This window comes from Tachyglossus aculeatus, chromosome X1, assembly GCF_015852505.1.
Source record: "Tachyglossus aculeatus isolate mTacAcu1 chromosome X1, mTacAcu1.pri, whole genome shotgun sequence".
Classification (NCBI taxonomy): domain Eukaryota; kingdom Metazoa; phylum Chordata; class Mammalia; order Monotremata; family Tachyglossidae; genus Tachyglossus; species Tachyglossus aculeatus.
In genome coordinates, this window is record NC_052101.1 from 59,726,903 (window position 1) to 59,752,653 (window position 25,751).

Here is a 25,751-nt window from a genome sequence, read left to right on the forward strand (position 1 = left end):
CCTGTCAAAACGCTTTGTACTTCCATGAAACTACTTTTCAAAAGATCTCAGTGATTTACAGACATGATAAAAAATTGTGCAATTTGTTAAACTCTTACTATGTGCCAAGCCCTGCACTAAGTGCTGGGGTAGATACAAGATAATCAGGTCCCACATGGGGCACACAGTCTAAGTAGGAGGGAGAAGAGGGATTGAATCCCCATTTTGCAGATGAGGGAACTGAGGCACAGAGAAGTGAAGTGGGCAGTGTGACCTGCCCAAGGTCACACAGCAGCAAAGTGGCAGAGCTAGGATCAGAACCCAGGTCCTCTGACTTCCAGACCCATGCTCTTTCCACTAGCCCACCCTGTCTCTCATGGCAGTTCTATTATTCTTAGCCCTCACATATAGACTGAGGTGCCCAGTCAGGGAGGGGGTCACCCCAAAGGTCTCCTGCCAGCCCAGAGGAAAAATGATCCACTAAGTCAATATTATTACAGTAGTAAGCTATTTAATCCAAACTACCAGAGACCAAGTAACATGCATATCAAAGGTATGGCTAACCCAACCCAATTATGTTTGGCCATCTTGGAGGGGAGGGGGAGAGGAGGTGTTGAATTGTCTTCAAGTTATCCACGCCTCTTAAAGAATGAGCTGAACTAGCCTCATTTCAAAGAATCGATCATCGAGAGAATCAGCTTTCTTCCGTAGATCAGAAATCTGCCATCCTTAGGATAGATTTTAGATTTACGAGCCACAGATTATGGGCTGAGCATACCGTAGTCTGAGCAAGGGTCTTTCCACCCCAGCGCTTAGTTCAGTGCTGCCACATAGTAAGCGCTTAACAAATACCACAATTATTATTACTATTGTTATGCCGTGTTATATCTAGGTAACCCAGGTACAAATTGGAGAAACTTGTCCTGAACACACAAATCTGTAGATGTGCTTCCATGCTAGGCTGCAGATTTGGGGTATTTGCAGATAGCTGATACTCTGATTTTTGATTTACTGCATTATCAGCACCACCGTGATTGGGGAACTATTCTAATTATTTCCACTTTGAACTAATCTAATAGCCCTTCACCCAATCACCCTGGACCTCCTGCAGAGGGGACAGGTTGGGAAAATCATCCTGTGGATGGTTTAAGTTTTTTGTCCTTCCTTTAAGGCAAAAATGATCTCATTGCTCTGCCATTCGAATGCTTGAGTTTTACCAAAGAGAACAAGAGCTGTTTCTCCTATTAGGCTGTCCCCGCAGCGCTTATGCGCATATCTGTAATTTTATTTAATATTAATGTTCCCCCCCAGACTGTAAGTTCACTGTGGTCAGGGAATGTGTCTGTTCTACTCTACTCTCCCAACCACTTAGTCCAGTGCTCTGCATGCAATAAAGCATTCAATAAATGCGATCGACTGACCGACTGGCTTTTTTGCGATTTTATTGTTCAATTTCACAAGTTTCTTCGGACCAAGACACGATTCTCCAGGTTTTGAGACTTCGGTTGCAAGCCAGGGAAAATCACGACGTTTTGGTGTCATATTTGCTGAAGCACGGCGAGGTTGGGCTTTACCACCCCTGCTCTCTCTAAAGCAAATAAGTCTTCTTGGGGTTATAGTTGCCGTAGGTCATGTATCCTTGATAGTTGATGGGCCACCAGTCTTTCGGGTGGTAGGTGGCAGGATAGACGGGTGGAGTCTGGCAGATCCAACTGAAGAGGGGATTTTCCCGGTCTCGCCCCTGCACTGGGAGGTAAAGCCGAAGCTTGTCCAGGAGGTGACCAGGCCAGAAGAAGTTGGGATGGGTTGCACCGGCTCCTCTGCAGTGCCGCTCTTTCAACTGCCTGCACAATTCAGTTAAACAAGATGTGTGTTTGATACGGTACGGCTTAGCGTTCACAGATCACCTCAGCCCTGGGCACGTTTACTAGATGTTCTGCTCTCTTCAGAGATGCAGCTAATGCCGCAGAAGTGCCCAGGACAGTACTATAAAAAAGATCCTGCAGAATCAGGGATGCTAGCTTTCCCCTCACTACCTCATGGGCTTTTTTATCGGCCCCAGAGTTGGAAGGGCAATTAGACAGGAAGGTTCGGGAAGGCCTGTTGTGAACCCCACGTGGGACAGGGACTGTGTCCCACCTGATTAGCTTGGATCCAGCACTTAGAACGTTGCTTGACACATAGTAAGTTGAGCTAAACAAATACTGTCATTATCATCTTCGACTGAGGAGGGCAGTGAGGCTCTTCCCAGATCCAATTCCTGAACACTTGGGAGAGCTAACGGCCCCACCCCCTCACACTGACCACTGCGGTGGGGTCCCCTCGTCGGCCACCAAGGCGGAGGACAGGTGGATGACTTCAGGTGCTGCTAAGGAAAAAAACCCAAACCGCCAGTGATCTATGGGGGCCAGGAAGGGGCTTCCAGGGCCACTGAGAAAGCCCTCGGTAGCACCCATTTTGTGTTCCTTCGTCATTAATAAAGGACTGAGCTTTTTCTGTTTGACTCCCTCCATCGAATGTAAGCCTCTTGAAAGCAGGGACTGGATCCAAACTGTTTCTCTGCAACTTCCCTAACACCTATAACAGTAGCTCTACAGTACAGCAGGTATTCAATCAGTGATGACGATGGAAAGGACAAATAACCTCAACTCTCAAATAATAATAATGATGATGGTATTGGTTAAGTGCTTACTATATGTGAAGCACTGTTCTAAGCGCTGGGGTAGATACAAGGTCATCAGGTTGTCCCACATGGGGTTTATAGTCTTAATCCCCATTTTACAGATGAGGTAACTGAGGCACGGGGAAGTTAAGTGACTTGTCCAAAGTCACACAGCTGATAAGCGGCCAAGCCAGGATTATGCTCTAAGGCTCAGGCATGACCCATGCAGTTCCTTCCTAATTCCTTTTTTCGTTTTTTTTTTATGGTATTTGTTAATCGCTTACTATGTGCCAGGCACCATACTAAGCACTGGGGTAGATACAAGCTAATCAGGTTGGACACAGTCCCTGTTCCACACGGAGCTCATGATCTGAATCCCGATTTTATGGATGAGGTAACTGAGGCCCAGAAGTGAAGTGACTTGCCCAAGATCACATGGCAGACAAGTGGCAGAGTTGGGATTAGGACCCAGGTCCTTCTGACTCCCAGGCTCATGCTCTATCCACTCCACTAGGTCACGCTGCTTCTCCTTGTGGAGGCAGAATTCCCAGGACTCGCTATCGCCTGCCTGGGAGTCAGAAGGACCTGGGTTCTAGACCGCAACCTCGCTGTGGGCAGGGAATATGTCTGCTTATTGTTGAATTGTCTTCTCCCAAGTGCTTAGTACAGTACTCTGCACATGGTAAGTGCTCAATAAGTACAATTGAATGAATGAGTGATCTTGGCTCTGTCCCTTGTCTGCTTTGTGACCCTGGGCAAATCGCTCCACTTCTCTGGGCCTCAGTCTCCTCATCTATGAAATGGGGATGAAGTCTGTGAGCCCCATGTGGGACAGGGACTGGGTCCAACCTGATTTGCTTGTATCCCCCGCAGCGCTTAGTACCGTGCCTGGCACATAGTAAGCGCTTAACAAATACCACAGTTCATTCATTCAACTGTATTTATTGAGTGCTTACTGTGTGCAGAGCACTGTACTAAGCACTTGGGAAGTACAAGTTGGTAACATATAGAGACGGTCCCTACCCAATAGCGGGCTCACAGTCACAGTTATTATTATCATCATTACTATAATTATCTCTCCATTCTCTGTGGTCAGTGGTGGGCAGAAGGGTTAACTGAAATCCACAGATAATCAAAAACAAGATTTTTCACCAATAGTTGCCACCCCTTCCCCACCAAAGTTTTGACCAGAGCTGCTGCAAACACAGAGCTACGTGGGTTATCGGAGCTTTCCCCCATCTTCCTGCCTCAGCTCTCACCTGAATCAGCATGCTAAGGACCCGCAAGATGCTCCCCCCCACCAGAAGAGTGGCAAGTGGCACAAGTAGGGGATCACTCCTATTCTGAGGAGACTTAAGGTCATTGTGGGCAGGGGATGGGTCTGTTTATTGTTATACTGTACTCTCCCAAGCTCTTAGTACAGTGCTCTATACACAGAAAGGGCTCAATAAAAACGACTGAATGAATGAGGAACGAAGAGGTGAATGGACTTCCAGCTGGTCGGCAGCTTCAGGGGAGGGGAGAGGCCTGGAGGCTGAAGAGGGGATTCTAGTCCTCCTCCAAGCCCCTGGCCCCCGTGGTCTTGACCTCCATTCCCCACAGGGTTTAGGGAACTCCTCCGGACCTGATCAGAGTATCAAACTCTTTGAAGCTTATCCAGTCGAAGTTCTCCCTAGAATTAGAGAAAAACCATTTGTTAAGAGGGAGGGAAGACACCCAGATGTGGGCCTTGGCTAACAAGAAGGAGGGGGGGCTACATCAAGCAGAAGATAGAAGCAATCCTTTCTCTTAGTTGGGCAGCTGTTTCCAACCCCAACCCAGCCTCCCGAGCTCTGAGGACCGATCTTTAAGCATGCTGAATTTAGTGATAGGAAGGTCACTCCAGGACCACCATCATGGGCCCATGGCCTCCGAAATAGCAGGCCTATGTTTGGCCAGGATGGAGAGCAGTGAGCCACTGAGTCAGGAGGGTACAGGAATAAATGAGAGTCTGGCATAAGCCACACCATCTTTCCAGTTGGGAGACGTGCAGGCCAAGCAGGTCCGGGGAGCTAAAGCAGAGACGAACCAAACTTTAGGGTTAGCAAACCCCAGGGCCGTTGAGAAGCCATCCTGCTGCTTACCGATCTCTAGAATTGCTTATCCTCTCCCACCTTGATTACTGTATCAACCTTCTTGCTGACCTCCCTGCCTCCTGTCTCTCCCCACTCCAGTCCCTGCTTCACTCTGCTGCCCGGGTCATTTTTCTACGAAAACATTCAGGCCAGGTTTTCTCACCCCTCAAGAAACACCAGTGGTTGCCCATCCAACTCCGCATCAAACAAAAACTCTTTACCATTGGCTTTAAAACACTCAGTCACCTTGCCTGCACCTACCTCACCTCGCTATTCTCCTACCACAACCAGCCTGCACATTTTGCTCCGCTAATGCTAACCTTCTTGCTGTACCTTGATCTTGCCTCCGACCTCTCGCCCACGTCCTGCCTCTGGCCTGTGGAACGCCCTCCCTCCTCATATCCGACAGCCTTCCCTGACTAAGCGTGCCTTTCCTCTTCCCCCACTCCTTTCTGCATCGCCCTGACTTGCTCGCTTTAGTCATCCCCACCTCCCAGCCCTACAGCACTCCTGTACATATCTGTAATTTACTTATTTATATTAATACCTGTCTCCCCCTCTAGACCGTAAGCTCTCTGTGGGCTGGGAATGTCTGTTTATTTTTATATTGTACTCTCCCAAGCATTCAGTACAGTGCTCCGCACACAGTAAGCACTCGATAAATACAACTGACTGACTGGAATGAAGCCACTGGCAATGTGAGGTGGAGAAAATACGGGATTGAAAGCGGAACTAAACGAACGTCTCATCCGTGATCTCCGAGGTTTTCCTGTCTTCTTCCTTCCGCAAGCTTGTGCTTTGTTCTTCCTTCCAGAGATTACTGAAACACTCCCAGGGCTGTCGGATCTTGCGCATGATTCCTTTCTCCTGGATGATTTTGTCTCCAGGGTAAAGCAGAGCTGTCAACAAGGTCAGCACAGGCAATTAGCACAGCGCCCCTTCCCCTACCCCCAAATCTGGGTTCTTTGGAGTTTAAAGATTTTGTGTGTGTGTCTGTGTGTGTGTACGTGTGTGTTGATCAGAATCCCGCAACAAAGGATAAAACAAGGCACTCCCAAGACCTGCTTCGAGTCTGTCAGAGATCAGCCAACCTCCCATCTCTGTGTTCTGGAGTATGTGTGTATGTGGGTGTGTGTGGGTGCATATGTGTGTTTTGTGTGTGTGTCTCTAATTTGGCTTCCATCCCCTTCATTCCACCCAAACTGTCCTCTCAGAGGTCACCAATGATCTTTTTCTTGACAAATCCAACAGCCCCTACTCCATCCTAATCTGCCTTGATCTCTCAGCTGCCTTTGACGCTGTGGACCACCAGACTTGTGATCTTTCCACAAGGCCACACTGCTTCACTAAGGAAGGAGGAGGAGGCTAGGAGAATATAGTTTGTCAAAAATCCCTTTGTTGAACCCATTTCTTAGTCAATAGTATCTACTGAATTCCTACTGTGTGCAGAACCCTGCACTGAGCACTTTGGAGAGTACCTAGGCGGGGGAAGCAGCATGGCCTAGTTGAAAGAGCACGGGCTTGGGAGTTAGAGGATGTGAGTTCTAATCCCGGCTCTGCCACATGTCTGCTGTGTGATCTTGGGCAAATCACTTAACTTTTCTGTGCCTAGGTTACCTCATCTAGAAAATGGGGATTAAGACTGTGAGCCCCATGTGGGACCAGGGACTGTGTCCAAACCAATATGCTTGTACCCACCCCAGCGCTTAGTACAGTGCCTGGCACATAATAAGCACTTAACAAATACCAGTATTCTTATTATTATTACCAAAGAGGTAAAAGGCATACTCAAGGAATTTACAATCTAGCAGAATCATATGGTTCTCTGGAATCACATGATTAACTAGATTAGAAAGAAGCCTGCTTCCTCCCAACTGATTTTTGGTAGCACCTTACCTTTACTTAAGACCTTCTCTGTCAGTGAGATGCTATATTTCTGGCAGAGCTTCACGCTTTGCAGGTAGATCATGAAGCACTTCTGCCGATAGATGTTTGTCCACTCCCCCATCTCTTCCCTGAGCGTGGACAAGATGCAATTGTCATCAAAGATCTTGATCCCGCTACGCACCAGGCGGCATCTTTCAGCATACAGTAGGGGATTGACCTTTTTCTGTGAAAGAGAAAGAACAAGGAAACCAACCCTAGATTCCCCCCTAGACAGAAGTGATTATTAGCTCTGTGTGACCTTGAGCAAGTCACTTAACTTCTCAGTGCCTCGGTTCCCTCATAGGCAAAATGGGGATTCTCCTTCCTACTTAGACTTTGAACCCCATGTGGGACAGAGACAATGTCCAAACTGGTTATCTTGTATCTACCCCAGAGCTTAGTACAATGCTTGGCACACAGTAAGTGCTTAACAAATACCACAATTATTATTATTATTAGCTCATTAAACTTCTGTGGTCCTGAATTTTTCTCCAGTTTAGCCAGTCCATACTGACCAGTTAGCAAAAGACATAATAATGCTCACTATGGCCGTTGGCCTTTTGTTACTTGCTTTGGGTATGAGGGAAAGTGGAACCTTACAAGCTGTTTCTGACCCTAGCTTCTGTCTCAAAAACAAGGAGTGGAAGCTAGCAGCATAGACCTTCTCAGCCACGGAAGCTGGCAGAACAAGCATGGGCCTGGGAGTCAGAGGACCTGGGTTCTGATCCTAGCCCTGCCACTCATTTGCTATGTGACCTTGGGCAAGTCGCTTTGCCTCTCTGTGTCTCAGTTTCTTCATCTGTAAAATGGCAATTAGATCCTACTCCCTCCTAATCAGACTGTGAGCCCCATGTGAGATGGGGACTGTGTTCAACCTGATTATCTTCTATCTACCCTAGTGCTTAGTAAGTACAGTGTTTGGCCCATAGTAGGTGCTTAAAATATACCATTATTATTTTTATGCCCTTACCCAAACATGTGCGCAAGCGCGTGCGCACGCGCACGCACACACACACACACACACCCGCCCCCCCCCCCCCAAGCATGGCATAGTGGATAGGGCATGGGCTTGGGATTCAGAAGGTTGTGGATTCAGATCACAGCTCTGCCACTTGTCTGCTGTGTGACCTTGGGCAAGTCATCTCCTCTGGGCCTCAGTTTACCTCATCTGTAAAATAATAATAATAATAATGGTATTTGTTAAGAGCTTACTATGTGCCGAGCACTGTTCTAAGCACTGGGGGAGATACAAGGTTAACAGGTTGTCCCACGTGGGGCTCACAGTCTTAATCCCCATTTTACAGGTGAGGGACAGAGAAGTGAAATGACTTGCCCAAAGTCACACAGCTGACAAGTGGCAGAGTCAGGATCTGAATCCATGACTTCTGACTCCCAAGCCCGGGCTCTTTCCACTAAGCCACGCTGCTTCTTAAAATGGGGATTGAGACTGTGAGCCCCATGTGGGACAGGAACTGTGTCCAATCTGATTTGTTTGCACCCACCCCAGGGCTTAGTACAGTGCCTGGCACATAATAAGCACTTAACAAATGGCATTATTATTATTGTTATTTTTACTATTATTTACCGAGTGCTTAGGCTAGGTAACATAGACAGGTAGTCTGATTTCCCGATAGAGCAGTTGGTCCAGGTGGAGATCTGGGTACCAGACCTTCTCCCTCTCCATCTCTGCCATGGATTTCTTATGGCTCCCTCACTTTGTCTCACTAAACCTCATTCATTCGTTCATTTAAACAGAAGTCATCGAGTATTTACTGAACGCAGAGCTCTACACTAGGTGCTTGGACGGGTACAACAAAAGCAAGCTGCGACAGGAAGACACAAACTGTACAGTGGCAACAAAAGGGAAAAACAGAGAAAGAGCTGGAACCAGCCAAAGAACAGGAAAAATATAACTAAAGAAATGAAAGGAATAAATTGATAACACACGTTAATTCTCAGGGTGGCTGTTCGGATAGTTGGGGATTAGTTGGGGAATGCCTCCAGTGGAAAGAGGGTTTGAGGGCAGGCTGTGAAGTGGGGGAGGGCTGAGGTCTTCCAGATGAGAAGATGGAAGGAGTTCCTGGCAGGAGGAACAGCTTGAGGAATGGGTCAGAGACAGGAGTGTCGAGAGCAAAAAGCAGAGCTTGGGAGGAGTGAAGAGTGCGAGCAGAGGCGTAGCAGGAAAAGAGAGCAAAAGGGTAAGGAGAGAGCTGGTGGAGAGTCTCGAAGCCACTCTCAAAAGCAGGAAATATACCAGTGGACCAGAGAAAGCTTTGTGGCCTTTGAAGAGTCTGAACCTCCCGGTGAGTGGGTCCAGGCTAATAAGGCCATCAAAGTGCTCACTGAAAGGAACACTGGGAAAGAGAAAATGCTACTGAAGAAAATGCTAATTCTCCAATCCAGGAAACGCTCGAGCAGGAGAGATAGAATGCAGTCTGGAAGAAGTTGGTGGGAAGTACGGCTTAGAGGCAGATTTGTGGCTGGGGACAGAGAGAGGCAGGCAGGAGAAAGAGAGAAGGCCGTTTAACCATTCTGTTTCACACTCCTAAAATGATGATGGCATTTGTTAAGGGCACCTTAGCTTTTCTCCTCCTCTCTCGGTACCGCTTCCCAACCTCTTCCATGTCCTCATACGTCAGAGGCATGTGCTTGGTTTCTATGGGGAAGGAAGGCACTTCCAAGTATATCAGCTTTGGAGATGCACTGCTAGAAGGTGGCTTTTTCTTGACCAGTGGAACGGGTCTGTAGCCTGCGGGTGTGAGGGGAGAGAGAGCACATTTCAGTATCCCTGGTGAGACATGTCCGCTAGAAAGGAAGAGAAGTAAGAAATAAAAGCAGGAGCTTATTAGCATGATGTCAGGATCCAATTAGACATCCCTTCCCAAATGACACATTTCCGGAGAAGAACCTAATTCCTCCCCCCCACTCCCCTTAATCAAGGTCTCCATCAAGGTCAACCAGCTGGGTTTACGAGTTTCATCGATCCAAGCATTCTGGGGGAGAGTGTCCACCCCTACGTTGGGGCAACAGGTCCATTCATTCAATCGTATTTACTGTGTGCAGAGCACTGTACTAACCGCTTGAGAGAGGGCAATATCAAATTAACAGACACATTCCCTGCCCACCACGAACTGACAGTCCAGAGGTCCAGCTCACCTCTGCTCATTTAGGGAAGCTTTTCTGTGGGGATTTCAGTTGCAGGTTGGGAACTGGGGTCCCAGCATCCCATTCCTGGGTACTTACTTATCCGGTTGTTCTGGAGAGCACTGCAGAGCTTAAAGGAACTGAGCCAGTCTTTGAACGATATCTCCATGTCGACACTGCTGATCCCCATTTGCCGGTTCAGGGAGCTCAGGTAAATCACCAGATCTTCCAGGTCCTGGTCAGTCAGAGGGGCACGGACCTGACAATGGAACAGAAGTGCTGGATCTCAGCCCCAGAAGTGTATTTGTGAAATGCCCCCCTCGCCGCCCCCTCAACCCCCAATAATAATAAAAATAATTATGGTATTCATTAAGTGCTTACTATGTGACAGTCCAGGCAAACCCTTCCAACTTCCCTCTTTGGGGAAAATCCACGTCCCTTCCCAACCTTTAGAACGCTGGGAAAAGTTGGGGCCATTTTTCACACAACACCACTTGCCCAGATTGATGAGGTGAAGAAGGACTGAAAGGTCTCAACCTTTGCAATTTTAACTGTTCGGTGGTTTCTTTTTAAATTTAGAACAGTGCTTGCCACATAATAAGCACTTAAACAAATGCCATCATCATCATCATCATTATTATCATTATTATTATTACTAATAATTTGTTTTTCGCTGTCCTGGCTCATTTTCATTACTGATCTTTTCCTGTGCGTCTGTCCTCTCCCCCTTCAATCAATGGTATTTACTGAGTGCTTACTATGTGCAGAGCACTGTACTAAGCAGTTGAGATACAACAGAATTAGCAGGCACGTTCTCTGCTCATTAGGAACAGCCCCCCCCCCCCCCCCATGCCTTAGGCTATGAGCCCCTTGCGGGTCAGGGACAGTGTCTGAAATTAACATCCAAGTAATCTTAGTTACCTCATCTGTAAAATGGGGATTAAGAATGTGAGCCCCATGTGGGACAGGGGCTGTATCCAACATGATTAACTTGTATCTACCCTAGTACTTAGAACAATGCTTGGGACATAGTAAGCGTGCTTATCAAGTACCATTATTATTATTATCATTAATATTCCCAGCACGTGGTAAGTACTTCATAAATGCCCGTTGTTGGGTAGGGACTGTCTCTTTACGTTGCCGACTTGTACTTCCCAAGCGCTTAGTACAGTGCTCTGCACACAGTAAGTGCTCAATAAATACGACTGAATGAATGAATAAATGTTGTTGACTATTGGAATGTAACACAGAAACATCAAGGGGATCAAAGGGAGTTTGAGGCCTTGGAGTTTGTGGGATCATTAAAGAGACAGCCTTGGCTGAAATTCAGTCTCATTAGAAGCAACGTGGCTTGGTGGAAAGAGTACAGGCTTGGGAGTCAGAGGACATGGGTTCTAATCCCGCCTCTGCCACTTGTCTGCTGTGTGACCTTGGGCAAGCCACTTCACTTCTCTGTGTCTGTTACCTCATCTGTAAAATGGGGATTAAGACTGTGAGCCCCACGTGGGACAACCTGATTACCTTGTATCTATCCCAGTGCTTAGAACAGTGCTTGGCACATAATAAGTGCTTAACAAATACCATAATTAGTATTATTATTATTATAGCCTTAGATGCAAAAGCTCTAATTCTTTCTGTCTCCCACCTTATATTCTTAGGTACTTTTCCCTCTATAATCCTTTCTAATGCTCAGTACAGTGGTCTGCACATACTATTACTACTCTCTCACCAGAAGCCCACTTTTGCCTCCTCTTTTCTTAGGTCATTTTTGTTGTCACTGACCAGTGGTTCAGGTACAGAAGAAAGTGGCAGGGGAATTATATTGGCACCTTGCACAGGCCCCAAAACATGGGGTTTTACTGAACCCCAGAACTTGATGGCCAGACCTAGCTGAAATTCAGCTGGGCCCATTAGGGAAGCAACCTCAAAAAGAGTAGTGTTTACAGTTTCGACCCAGGGCATGTGTCCCGCTGTCCCTAAAGCCTGCCAAGGCTTGTAATCCCAGTGATCACATTGGAGGAAAGGCTTAAGGAATTGGGGGAAGTCTCCCCTTCTTCAGGAAGCCTCCTCTGACTCCACCATGTCTAAACGTGCAACTCACAAGTCAACCCCATGATTCACCAGCTCACCAAGTGCCCTGACTCCTTGGCTTTTACAGAACGTGCTTTCTCTCTTTCTTTCCCTCCTTCCCTCCTTTCCTCTCATTCTTTCTCAATACTTATAAAATCTGAAAAACAATTAGTCTCCCCGCCACTTTGAAGCCTCCCTGAAGGGACATCTCCTCCAAGAGGCCTTACCTAAGCCCTCCTTTATCTTCTCCCACTCCCTTCTGCGTCCCCCTGACTTGCTCCCTCTATTCACCCCCGCCACCAACCCCACTTATGTACATTTATGTACAATTATGTAATTTATTTATGTATATTAATGTCTGTCTCCCCCTCTCGATGGTAAGCTCGTTGTGGGCAGGGAATGTGTCTGGTTACTGTTACACTGTACGCTCCCAAGCGCTTAGTACATTCTCTGCACTCTGTAAGTGCTCAATAAAAGAAGCATGGCTCAGTGGCAAGAGCATGGGCTTGGGAGTCAGGGGTCATGGGTTTAAATCCCGACTCCTCCACTTGTCTCCAATCCTCCACGCTAGGAAGCAACGTGGCTCAGTGGAAAAAGCCTGGGCTGGAGAGTCAAAGGTCATGGGTTCTAATTCCGGCTCCGCCACATGTCTGCTGTGTGACCTTGGGCAAGTCATTTCACTTCTCTGGGCCTCAGTTCCCTCATCTGTAAAATGGGGATGAAGACTGTGAGCCCCCCATGGGACAACCTGATCACCTTGTATCCCCCCCAGTGCTTAGAACAGTGCTTCACACATAGTTAAGTGCTTAACAAATGCCATCATTATTATTATTGTCTGCTGTGTGACTTTGGGCAAGTCACTTAACTTCTCTGGGCCTCAGTTCCCTCATCTGTAAAATGGGGATGAAGACTGTGAGCCCCCCATGGGACAACCTGATTACCTTGTATCTTCCCCAGCGCTTAGAACAGTGCTTGACACATAGTAAGAGCTTAACAAATACCAAAATTATTATTATTATTATACGATTGAATGAATGAATGAATTCAATGTTCTCTATGTATGGGTGTCCAGGTCAGTGGTATCTGTCCTAGACTGTAGGTTCCAAGCAGGCCAGAAAAACAAAAACAAAACTCTTCTAAAGTGGAACAGGGAAATGGTGAGTTCCTGTTGTTCATTCATTCATTCAATCATTTGTATTTATTGAACACTTATTGTGTGCAGAACACTGTACTAAGCGCTTGGGAGACTGTAATGTAACAATAAACAGAAACAATCCCTGCCCACAGTGAGCTTACAGTCTAGAGGGGGAGACAGACATTAATAGAAATAAATAAATTACAGATATGTACATATGTGCTGTAGGGCTGGGAGGGGAGATGAATAAATGGAGCAAGTCAGGGCGAAGTAGAAGGGGGTGGGAGAAGAGGAAAGGAGGGCTCAGTCAGGGAAGGCCTCCTGGAGGAGATGTGCCTTCGTCATTGCCATGGGGTCTTGACTTCAGTGCCACTGAAGTTAGCTTGTCCGTTATTCCTTATTTCAGAGCCCTAGGAACCAATTTGGGATTCACAGCTCCCGCCCTCCACAACTCTACCTACCTTCTTCATTTCTGTGATAAATTCTGTCCTGGAGATATTCTTTTTGTCCCATCCCCCCTTGGTGAATACATCAGCCAGCTTGGTGTTGTGCTTGTATAAGTAAGCATGAAGCTGAGAAAGAACTGCAGGTTCTGGTATTTTCAGCTTGGGAATAATCCTGCGTTTGCGTGGGAGTTTCTTCAGCTGAGAGAGACAGAGAGAGAGAGAGACCGGAAAAGGATGCATTGAGAACTAGGTTTCCTGGAACAAGAACCATGGGAGATCACATGGGACAAGCGGCCTTGAGATGGAAGCAGTTAGAAAACAACTCAGTAGGGGATAGTGGGTGGTCAGGGCTGGCTTAGGGTTGGGTAGGGTCCGGGCAACTAACTTGGCCTGGGGGCTTTTCTTGGTCCAGAGTTCTAAAGAGGAAGTTCCCTCCTCCCTGGACTGATCCACTGGTGCTTCAGACAAAGCACTTGTCCCACCTTCCCACCAGTGCCTCCCAGTGCTCTGCAGCAGTTCTCTGGAGTGCCGCTTCCCCCGAACGGGCCTATCCTAGGGAGGCTTGGAGGGTGACATCATGAAAAAACTTGCACAATTAATATGAGTCCACAGCGAATGGTTGGCCATCAGCCTTGGGGCCCAGCCACCCAAAGGAATGGTAGCCACCCTGGGTACTTACTTGGGCAGCCATGGCCGCTGCCTGCTCGGCCTCTCTGCAGCATTGAATCTTCTTCACCACTTTTGCCTCCAACTGAGTGGAAGTTGGCTTTGTGCTCACCCACCTCTCTAAATCCACAGAAAAATCAAGTTCTTCCTGGATCTTCTGCCTTTGGGAGAGCCAGTTGTGCAAATCGTCCTCCCTCTTTCTTTCCACGGTTTTCTGGGAATGAGGAGAGTAACTCTTGAGTTCAGGGAGCACCAGCCAGTTGTCCAACTCCAGGTTGAAGTCCCCAGAGATCTTCGCCATGGTAGGTGCAACTACGATGCGGCGTCTGGAGAGCCTCTGGTCACTCTCTTCCTCAGGGGTTGGACTGCAACTTTTGTGCTTGAACTGCTTGAAGCAATGTCTGATGACCAACTCTGGGTTAAACTGAGGGGGTTGGGCCTGAACATCTTCACACGAGTCATCAGAGCTCAGGGCAGGAGGGCCTTTGGGGAAGACAGCGTTGGGTTAAAATGTTACAACCAAAATTACTGTACCTCCAGAACATGAGAGAATGAATGAACTCCCTTATGCGTTAGGCACAGTACAGAATTTAAAGAGAGAAGACGTGTACCTTGTCTTTCAGAGAGGGCTTTCTAAGGTGACAAACTACAGTGCCCATCATTTTATTTTTCTTCCCAATGTCTTTCCCTTTCCCAGATTTGGAGGCCTAAGAGAAAGGAGGGAAGGGCATCCTGTTTCCTTTAAATCAGGGATGGGATCTGGCAAGAAGAAAAATAATTTGGTGTATGTAGCTTGACCTCTGAGAGGTCAAATGAATGATAATCTTCAAGTCAACACAAACGGGAAATAAATTTTGCATTAAGGCCCATCTAGAAACAGCCTCGCTTAGTGGCCTATGACTTTAATGGGGTGCTAGCAGACACTTGTAGTACTGTTCATCCAAAATTGAGCTGTGTAAAGTAGCGTTAAACTGAATCAAAGGCCTTGGGTAGCCTCCATTTTCCCAGACTTATCCTGGAGTGTACTGGATACAAATGAAGAAGAGCTTAGATGGGTGAATTAAGATGCACGGGCCTGGCAGTGGATCAGATGGTGGATGGTAAACTGTGCTTGATGAAGCAAATACACCCAATTCTCCTCTATCTTGAGAATTGCATTTTTGAAAAAACCTCATATTTAAGGAAAACTCGGGCTGCAGTTACTCACCCCCTTAAGACACTGCAGCAGTTTCTTCAATCGCCCAGCACAGCGACAAAATACAGGCTTGCATTTATTTGTCATAAGAACGTTCCCTAATGCCCTGATCACATTCCAGCTCAAGTGCGGATTGAAAACACGTATTATGGCAGAACAGGGTGTGCTGTATACCTATCTGCCTTTAGCAGATGAGAACTGTGTTGTAATAAAGGAATGTGACTGGTAAACAATGTAGAACCTTGGAGGCTGGCTAGAAAAGATAATTGCATGCATTCTTTTTCAATAAGTATTTCCGTTCCTTTTATTTTTTTCAGTAAAAGAAGCTCAAAATAATAATAATAGTTCTTGTTAAGCACTTACTATGTGCCAAGGACTGTACTAAGCTCTGGGGTAGATACACAGTCCCTGTCCCACAATGGGGTTCACAGTCCAAGGGAAACAGTGTGGTGTAGTGGATAGAGCATGAGCCTGGGAGTCAGAAGGTCATGGATTCTAATCCTGGCTCCACCACTTGTCTGCTTTGTGCTTGTCTGCTGTTTGGCCTTGGACAAGTTGCTTCACTTCTCTGTGCCTCAGTTACCTCATCTGTAAAATGGGGATTGAGACCTTGAGCCCCTTGTGGAACAGGGATTTTGTATCCTCCCCAGCTCTTAGTACAATGCCTGGCACATATTAAGCGATTAACAAAAACCACAATTAAGTAGGAGGGAAAGTATGCAATAAACGGATCAGTAATGCATTTAATGGATGGGGCTTTGTTAGCTGTGGAAATGAAGGGTGAAAGCCTTCAAAACCCAAAGTCATTCCTTCAGAAACTGGAACTGTGGCCAGGAACTTGTTTGATTGGGATCTGGCCTGGGCTAGGAGAATACAATCAAGTTCAGTGAGATGTCTGCCTCCCCCACATCTAGACCGCAAGCTCCTTGTGGGCAGGGAATGTGTCTACTGTTGTATTGTACTCTCCCAAGCACTTAGTACAGTGCTCTGCATGCAGTAAGCTCTCAATAGATATGATTGAATAAGAGGTGTGAAACCTTGTGAGAAGAGTCAGTCAGTCAGTCAACTGTATTTATTAAACGTTTACTATGTGCAGAGCACTATACTAAGCCCATGGGAGAGTAACATCACTAAAATCTGCCCTTTCTTCTCCAAACTGCTACCACATTAATACAAGCACTTATCCTCTTCCACCTTGATTTCTGTATCAGCCTCCTTGCTGACCTCCCTGCCTCCTGTCTCTCCCCACACCAATCCATACTCCACTCTGCTGCCCGGATCATTTTTCTTCAAAAACATTCAGGACATTCCTCCCCACTCTTCAAAAAACTCCAGTGGTTGATCATCCACCTCTATATCAAACAAAAACTCCTCACCACTGGCTTTAAAGCATTCTATCACCTTGCCCCTTCCTACCTCACCTCGCTTCTCTCCTACTACAACCCAGCCCGCACACTTCGCTCCTCTAATGCTAACCTTCTCACTGTCCCTCAATCTCGCCTATCTCGCTGCTGACCCCTCGCCCACATCCTGCCTCAGGCCTTGAAAGCCCTTCCTCCTCAAATCCGACAGACAGTTACTCTCCCTCGCTTTGAAGCCTTAATGAAGGCACATCTCCTCCAAGAAGCCTTCCCTGACTAAGCCCTTCCTCCTCTTCTCCCACTCCCTTCAGCGTCGCCCTGACTTGCTCCTTTTATTCACCTTCTCTTCATTCATCTTCCCTCCCAGCCTCACAGCACATATGTGTATATTTCTCATCTGTAAAATGTGTCTGGTCTCATAACCGAGCTTAGAAGTGCTTAATAAATGCCGTAATGAATTATTATTGTATTTTCCTTTTTACAAATCAGAACCCCTCTCCAGTAGCACACACTGGCCTGCCCCTTGCTCTTTCCCTGGCAATAGCAAAAATATCAGAGCGGATACCATCATATCAATCATTGCTAAAACGTACAGTCTAGGACTGTACTGTACTGGCTGATACTAGTCCCACAAGATTTCCTTTTACAGTGTATACCCAAGCATTCGGTGGATCTGTTTCCAAATCACTACCTGTGGTATTTGGGCAGTGGCAAAAAAAAAATGCCCACACTAGGATTGTCCTCCCTCATCTCTATTGGCACATTCTCCAGTGCGTTCCTTGGTAATGTAGATGTAGTCGAATGATGTTGAAATTATGTTATTTTTCTCGGCTCCTTGATTTTATGATCTCTTACGTAGATTGTGAGCCCTATGTGGGAGAGGGAACGTATGCAACCTGATTTTAGTGTATCTCCCCAGTGCTTAGTACAGTACTTGGCACATAGGATGTGCTTAACAGATGCCATAATCATTATCATTGTTGTTATTATTATTGCCTTCTTATTTGCATCATGATCCCTTTGTCTCCTTTCATTTTATTTTCCATTATGTTCAATGCAGTTGGAGTTTAATAAATGAGAAAAAGAAAGAAATTGAACAGAAAATGCTTGTGGTTTGGTTTGCTATAAACATATCTTGGTTGAAAAGTATTGGTTATGTGCACCCTTTTCCTTTTATTTTGGTTAACCAGAGGCAATCTCTTCCTATTCGTATTTATTGTAGGCATTCATTCTCTCTCTCTCTCTCTCTCTCTCTCTCTCTCTCTCTCTCTCTCTCTCTCTCTCTCTCTCTCTCTCTCTCTCTCTCTCTCTCCTTCTGAACTAATGGAGTCTGGGTGTCAAGAGACCGGGTTCTGATCTCGGCTCCACCACTTGCCTGCTTTGTGACCTAGAGCAAGTCACTTAACTTCTCTGTGCCTCACTTTCCCCATCTGTAAAATGAGGACAAAGGACCTGTTCTCTCTTCCTCTTAGACCATGAGACCTAGGTGGAAAAGAGACTGTGTCTGATCTACCCCAGCGCTTAGCACAGTGCTTGGCACACAGTAAGCACTTTACAAATACCACAATTATTTTTGTTATTATTCATACTCAAAGAAGATGCCACTGACAGTGAAAATCATCTATGAGTACCTGTGTGAATGGTAAGGCCAATGAGGGACCCATTATCCCAGCCCCGCTGTGTGCACAAAAAAAGTTGTCCTTTGTTTTGTTATCATAGCTCCCCTTGGGGGCAGGAATGTGTCTGTTTGTTGTTGTACTCTCCCAAGCACTTGGCACAGTGCTTTGCACACAATAAGTGCTCAATAAATACGATTGAATAATGAATGATTGAGAAACATTTCACGAAGTAATCTAGAAGGGGTTTCAGGGAAAATAAGTGGGAGGTAAATGACGAAATTGTTTAGTCGTGGGCATTACTATTTTTGATTCAACTGGTTAAGAGGAGCTTTTTAAAATATTCTTATAACAAAATCCTGCTGTAATTTAGTATAATCTTTTTTTCTGATTATTTTAATAGCTTGTTCAATTCACCTATTTTTGTGGGATTTCTTAGTGACCTAAACTGTAGTTATTTAGCAGAGTACCTAGTCATTATTGTAAGAAGTTATGGGACTAATACAAATCATTAATACTAATACTGATGGTATTTATTAAGCGCTTACTATGTGCCAAGCACTGTTCTCAGCACTGAGGGGGTTACAAGGTGATCAGGTTGTCCCACACGGGGCTCACAGTTTTAATCCTCATTTTACAGATGAGTTAACTGAGGCACAGAGAAGTGAAATGACTTGCCCAAAGTCACACAGCTGACAATTGGAGGAGCCAGGATTTGAACCCATGACCCCTGACTCCAAAACCCGTGCTCTTTCCACTGAGCCACGCTGCTTCTCAATACTTTTCTCAGTAATTTTTGGCCTGCTGACAGCACAAAAATGAAACTTCTGTAAATTCCCACAATCTGGAGTTACATTTCTAATGAAAAATACTCTGATCATACAAGCATCTCAATGGTCTTGTGATACCATATACCGTTCCTGCCTTTGTTCCTTGGATACTCAATGGAAACGGTTTTGCAATAGTGTTAACTCACTCAAAAATACCCATTGAGATCATACAAGCATCTCAATGGTCTTGTGATACCATATACCGTTCCTGCCTTTGTTCCTTGGATACTCAATGGAAACGGTTTTGCAACAGTGTTAACTCACTCAAAAATACCCATGGCATCCCATAACAATCTCTTGGTACCATAATCCTCATTTCTGTGATCTACCACACACACCAAGCAATAATTTTGCCCATGAAAATACATGCCACTGATCATCTGGTAGTGTGAGATGTGAAAAATTACCTGGTGAATTCATCTTTCATCATTTTATATTAGTTTAAATATGCATACTTCACATTTTTGGAAGGATAATTCAGTATATTTTAACATTTGGAGCTATGCAAGTTTTAAATTATGATCACAGTCAGATTCACCCCCTCCCACCTCACCTGGCTAGTCTCCTACTACAACCCAGGCCGCACACCTTGCTCCTCTAGTGCTAACCTTCTCGATGTGCCTTGATCTCGCCTATCTCACTGCGACCCCTCACCCACATCCTGCCTCTGGCCTGGAGTGCCCTCCCTCCACAAATCTGTCAGACAATGACTCTCTCCCCACTTCAAAGCCTTATCGAAGGCCCATCTCCTCCAAGAAGCCTTCCCATACTAAGCCCCTGAACCTTTCCTCTTCTCCCACTCGTCTGTGTCACTTTGGCTTCCTCCTTTTATTTCCCCCCTCCCAGCCCCACAGCACTTATGCACATAGCTGTAATTTATTTATTTATATTAATGTCTGTCTCCCCCCCACCCCCGACTGTAAGCTCATTGTGGGCACGGAATGTGTCTGCTTATTGTTGTACTGTACTCTTCCAAGCGCTTAGTACTTATTGAGCAATTACTGGGTGCAGAGCACTGTACTAAGCGCTTGGAAAGTACAATTCAGCAACAGAGACAATCCCTACCCAACAACGGGCTCGCAGTCAAGCATTTACATACACATCCAGTAATTTATTTATTTATATTAACGCCTGTCTCCCCCCCGCCCGCCCCAACCCCGCCCGGCAGCCCCTTCAGACTGTAAACTCCTTGGGGGCCAGGACCCTGCCCACCAACTCTGTTGCATGTACTCTCCCAAGCACGTAGTGCAGCGCTCTGCGCACAGTGAGCGCTCAGTAAATACCACCGATCGATCCACTGATGGAGTCTTGGTTTCTGGAACAGATTGGATCTCAGAAACTCTCCTGGAGGGCCGGGATGGATCTACTTTCTCTACTGCACTCTCCTAAGCGCTCAAGCACAGTACTCTGCGTACAGTGCTCGCTCAGGAAATGCCCTTGAACCGATCAGTCCGAGTCGTTGCGGGATTTGGGCGGAGTTGCTATGGGATTAACGAGTAAGGGGATTCATCTCCCTTCCCAGATCCCTTTACCTGGCGTTGGGAACTGCTCCATTGAGTGGAATGGTCAGCCGAACTCAGGGTGCCAACGGTTTGTATAATTCGGCATCGGGAAGGAGGAGGAGGAAGAGAAGGGGGTCGTGGGACATATCTTAAATTACCGCTTGCTCTCGGGCGAGGTGTTGAGGGCTTCTTACTTGGTTACCATGACGACGGGTCCTTCCGCTGCTCACAATGCTGCCGGGAATGAACCGCGCCCACTACGGCGGTTACCTTCGCGGTCTAACCAGAGCTAGAGACGTTGGGGAAAGAAAGGAAGGAAGGAAGGAAGGACAGGAGAAAGCGCAGCTTGGGCTGGAGCCTGCTTTACTTGGGTTGGGGGGCAAACGAGGTGTGGCTGAAAAGGCATCGCAGGCGGAGAGCTATGGAGACAACAAATGCCATCATTATTATTATTCATTGGAGTCTTTAATAAATGCCGACTACGCGCCAAGCACTGCACTAAGCGCTGGGGTGGATGAGACAACCCACGTGGTGCTCACGGTCCAAGGGGGAGAACGGGCAACGAATCCCCATTTTACAGGTGGAGAAACTGAGGCAAAGAGAAAGGTGAGTGACTTGGCCAAGGTCGCACACCAGGCGAGTGCCGTGACCCCGGGAAAAGAGCACGGGCTCGAGAGTCAGAGAACCCAGGTTCTAATCCCAGCTCTACCACTTGTCTGCTGTACGGCCTTGGGCAAGTCACTTAATTTCTCTGTGCCTCAGTTTCCTCACCTGCAAAATGCAGATTCAATACTTGTTCTCGCTCCTATTTGGACCGTGAGCCCACGTCGGCCAGGGACTACCCTGATTAACTTGTATCTACCCCAGTGCTTAGAGAAGCAGTGTGACCTCGTGGATGGAACACGGGCTTGGGAGTCAAAAGGACCTGGGTTCTAATTCCACTGCCGCCACTCATCTGCTGTGCTGTGTGACTCTGGGAAAGTCACTTCACTTCTCTGTGCCTCAGGTACCTCACCTGTAAAATGGGCATTAAGACTGTGAGCCCCATGTGGGACAGGGACTGGGTGCAAACTGATTAGCTTGTGTCTACTCCAACATTTAGAACAGTGCTTGGCACATAGTAAGCACTTAACAAATGCCATTTAAAACAAAAAGTGGTAAAGCCAGGATTGGACTCCAAGGTCCCCTGACTTTTAGGCTTGTGCCCTTCTCAGTGCTACTAATGATGATGTATTTGTTAATCGCTTACTATGTGGCAAGCACTGTTCTAAATGCCAGGATAGATACAAAGTAATCAGGTTGTCCCACGTGGGGCTCACAGTCTTCATCCCCCTTTTCCAGATGAGGTCACTGAGGCACAAAGAAGTGAAGTGATTTGCTCAAAGTCACACAGATGACAAGTTGCAGAGGCGGGATTAGAACCCACAACCTAACCTCAGACTCCCAAGCCCATGCTCTTTCCACTGAGCCACGCCGCTTCTCTGCTATTACCCAGCTGCCTATGATAGGGTGCAAAAAGCCTTGATTTTCACCAAAAATACTCAAGCCTCCACCTGACAGAACCCAACAGAAGCTAGTGAACCCACCCACTCAGGGCCGGGTGGGAGTGAAATGAGAAGCAGCATTACCTAGTGGCTAGAACACAGGCCTGGGAGTCAGAAGGACACGAGTTCTAGAATCCCAGCTCTGCCACTTGTCTGCAGTGTGACCTCGGGCAAGTCACAACTTCTCTGTGCCTCAGTCACCTCATCTGGAAAATGAGGATTAAGATTGTGAGGCCCATGTGGGACATGGACTGTGTCCAACCTGATTACTTTGTATCTGCCCCAGTGTTAGAACAGTGCTTGACACATAGTAAGCACTTAAATACCATAATTATTATTATTACACTGCTTGGCAAATAGTAAGTGCTTAACAAATGCTACAATTAATTATAAGCCTGTTTAGCATTTCCCTGATCAATTAAAAATCACCCAATGAAAAAATACAATTAAAATACACATTAGAACTTTTCAGGCACCCAACAATTTCAAGGATGTGGGCTGTTGTGATTATGTTCACATCAGCAAAAATTTAAGAGATCATGGGAGTTTATGTTAATGCACACTGAAACCTAAATAGCTATCCTACAGGATGTAGACATACTTTTTCCTTTTAATATTTTGTTTTGTGCCTTCTTTCCCCTACTCATACACTACCCACTATTCTACTAGTATACACCTACCAATTTCCAAACCCTGGGTTTCCACTGAAGCCCCCAATGATTTGTACATCTGACATGAATGCCTCAAACTATAAGCTCATTGTGGGCAGGGAATGTACTTGTCAGCTGTGTGACTTTGGGCAAGTCACTTAACTTCTCTGTGCCTCAGTTCCCTCATCTGTAAAATGGGGATTAAGACTGGGGCCACCTGGTTTACCTTGTATCCCCCCAGCGCTTAGAACAGTGCTTGGCACATAGTAAGCACTTAATACTACAATTATTGTTGTATCTGCTATATTGTATGCTCCTATGTGCTTAATACAGTGTTCTGTGCACAATTAAGTGCTCAATAAATAGGATTGACTGAGTTTACAAATCTATCAATTAATCAATTGTATTTATTGAGCACTATGTCCCAAACACTGAACTAAGCACTTGGAAGAGTATAATACATATCTAGACTGTGAACCTGTTGTTGGGTAGGGACCATCTCTATATGTTGCCGATTTGTACTTCCCAAGCGCTTAGTACAGTGCTCTGCACACAGTAAGCACTAAATAAATATGATTGAATAAATTAAGCTCACAGTCTAGAAAGGGAGACAGCCATAAAGAATATGAGGGCTTAGGGAACACTTCTTGGAGATGTGCCTTCAAAAAGGCTTTGAATGTGAAGAGTGATTGTCAGATATGAAGAGGGATGGCCTACCGGGCCAGAGGCAGGATGTGAATGAGAGGTCGGCGGTGAAAGAGACAAGATCAAGGTATAGTGAGTAGGTTGGCATTAGAGGAGAGAAGGGTGTGGGCTGCGTTGTGATAGGACAGCAGCGAGGTAACGTAGGAAGGGGCGAGGTGATTGAGTGCTTTAAAGCTCATGGTAAAGAGTTTCTGTTCAATGCAGAGGTGGATGGGCAACCACTGGAGGTTCTTGAGGGGGTGGGAAACATAGACTGAACGTTTTTGCAGAAAAATAATCTGGGCAGCAGCCAAGTATGGACTGGAGTGGGGAGAGAGGAGGCAGGATAATCAGCAAGGAGGCTGATACAGTAATCAAGGTGGAATAGGATGGGGAGGAAAAGGTGGATTTTTGCGATGTTGTGAAGGTTGGACCCACAGGATTTACTGATAGACTGAATATGTGGGTTGAATGACAGAGAAACATCAAGGATAATGCCAAGGTTTAGGGCTCGAGAGACAGGAAGGTTGGTGATGCTGTTTATAGTGACGGGAAATTCGAGGGGGGGCGGCGAGAACAGGAAGATGAGGAATTCTGTTTTGGACATGTTCAGTTTGAGGTATCGGCGGGACATCCAAGCAGAGACGTCGAAGGCAGGAGGAAATGTGAGACTGCAGAGAGGGAGAGAGATCAGGGATGGAGATGTAGACTTGGAAATCATCAGCATAGAGGTGCTAGTTGAAACCATGGGAGCAAATGAGTTCACCAGGGGAGTGGGTGTAGATGGAGAATAGAAGGGGACCCAGAACCGAGCCTTGAGGGACACCCCCCATTTAGCAGATGGGAGGCAGAAGAGGAGCCCACAAAAAAGACTGAGAATGAGCGGCCAGAGAGATCAATCAATCAATCAATCAATCAATCGTATTTATTGAGCGCTTACTATGTGCAGAGCACTGTACTAAGCGCTTGGGAAGTACAAATTGGCATCACATAGAGACAGTCCCTACCCAACAGTGGGCTCACAGTCTAAAAGGGGGAGACAGAGAACAGAACCAAACATACCAACAAAATAAAATAAGTAGGATAGAAATGTACAAGTAAAATAAATAAATAAATAAATAAATAGAGTAATAAATATGTACAACCATATATACATATATACAGGTGCTGTGGGGAAGGGAAGGAGGTAAGACGGGGGGATGGAGAGGGGGACGAGGGGGAGAGGAAAGAAGGGGCTCAGTCTGGGAAGGCCTCCTGGAGGAGGTGAGCTCTCAGCAGGGCCTTGAAGGGAGGAAGAGAGCTAGCTTGGCGGATGGGCAGAGGGAGGGCATTCCAGGCCCGGGGGATGACGTGGGCCGGGGGTCGATGGTGGGACAGGCGAGAGCGAGGTACAGTGAGGAGATTAGTGGTGGAGGAGCGGAGGGTGCGGGCTGGGCAGTAGGAGGAGAGAAGGGAGGTGAGGTAGGAGGGGGCGAGGTGATGGACAGCCTTGAAGCCCAGGGTGAGGAGTTTCTGCCTGATGCGCAGATTGATCGGTAGCCATTGGAGGTTTTTGAGGAGGGGAGTAATATGTCCAGAGCGTTTCTGGACAAAGATAATCTGGGCAGCAGCATGAAGTATGGATTGAAGTGGAGAGAGACACGAGGATGGGAGATCAGAGAGAAGGCTAGTGCAGTAGTCCAGACGGGATAGGATGAGAGCTTGAATGAGCAGGGTAGCGGTTTGGATGGAGAGGAAAGGGCGGATCTTGGCAATGTTGCGGAGCTGAGACCGGCAGGTTTTGGTGACGGCTTGGATGTGAGGGGTGAATGAGAGAGCGGAGTCGAGGATGACACCACGGTTGCGGGCTTGTGAGATGGGAAGGATGGTAGTGCCGTCAACAGAGATGGGAAAGTCAGGGAGAGGACAAGGTTTGGGAGGGAAGACAAGGAGCTCAGTCTTCGACATGTTGAGCTTTAGGTGGCGGGCGGACATCCAGATGGAGATGTCCTGAAGGCAGGAGGAGATGCGAGCCTGGAGGGAGGGGGAGAGAGCAGGGGCAGAGATGTAGATCTGGGTGTCATCAGCGTAGAGATGATAGTTGAAGCCGTGGGAGCGAATGAGGTCACCAAGGGAGTGAGTGTATATTGAGAACAGAAGGGGACCAAGCACTGAACCTTGGGGAACCCCCACAGTAAGAGGATGGGAGGGGGAGGAGGAGCCTGCAAAAGAGACTGAGAAAGAACGA

The 25,751-nt window shown here is 46.8% G+C and overlaps 1 protein-coding gene across 1 annotated transcript; it reads right to left on the reverse strand.

Moving 5' to 3' along the window:
* Nucleotides 1-1,411: 1,411 nt before the first annotated feature.
* EFCAB12 (EF-hand calcium binding domain 12) lies at nt 1,412-20,780 on the reverse strand. Its single transcript, XM_038739964.1, has 9 exons — nt 20,677-20,780; nt 14,156-14,625; nt 13,492-13,674; nt 9,925-10,084; nt 9,258-9,430; nt 6,652-6,865; nt 5,498-5,654; nt 4,266-4,313; nt 1,412-1,823 (listed from the first exon to the last, which is right to left on the reverse strand). Exons 1-9 carry the CDS (start codon nt 20,696-20,698, stop codon nt 1,568-1,570), a joined length of 1,683 nt encoding a protein of 560 aa, XP_038595892.1. The 5' UTR covers nt 20,699-20,780; the 3' UTR covers nt 1,412-1,567.
* Between the last annotated feature and the right edge of the window lie 4,971 nt (nt 20,781-25,751).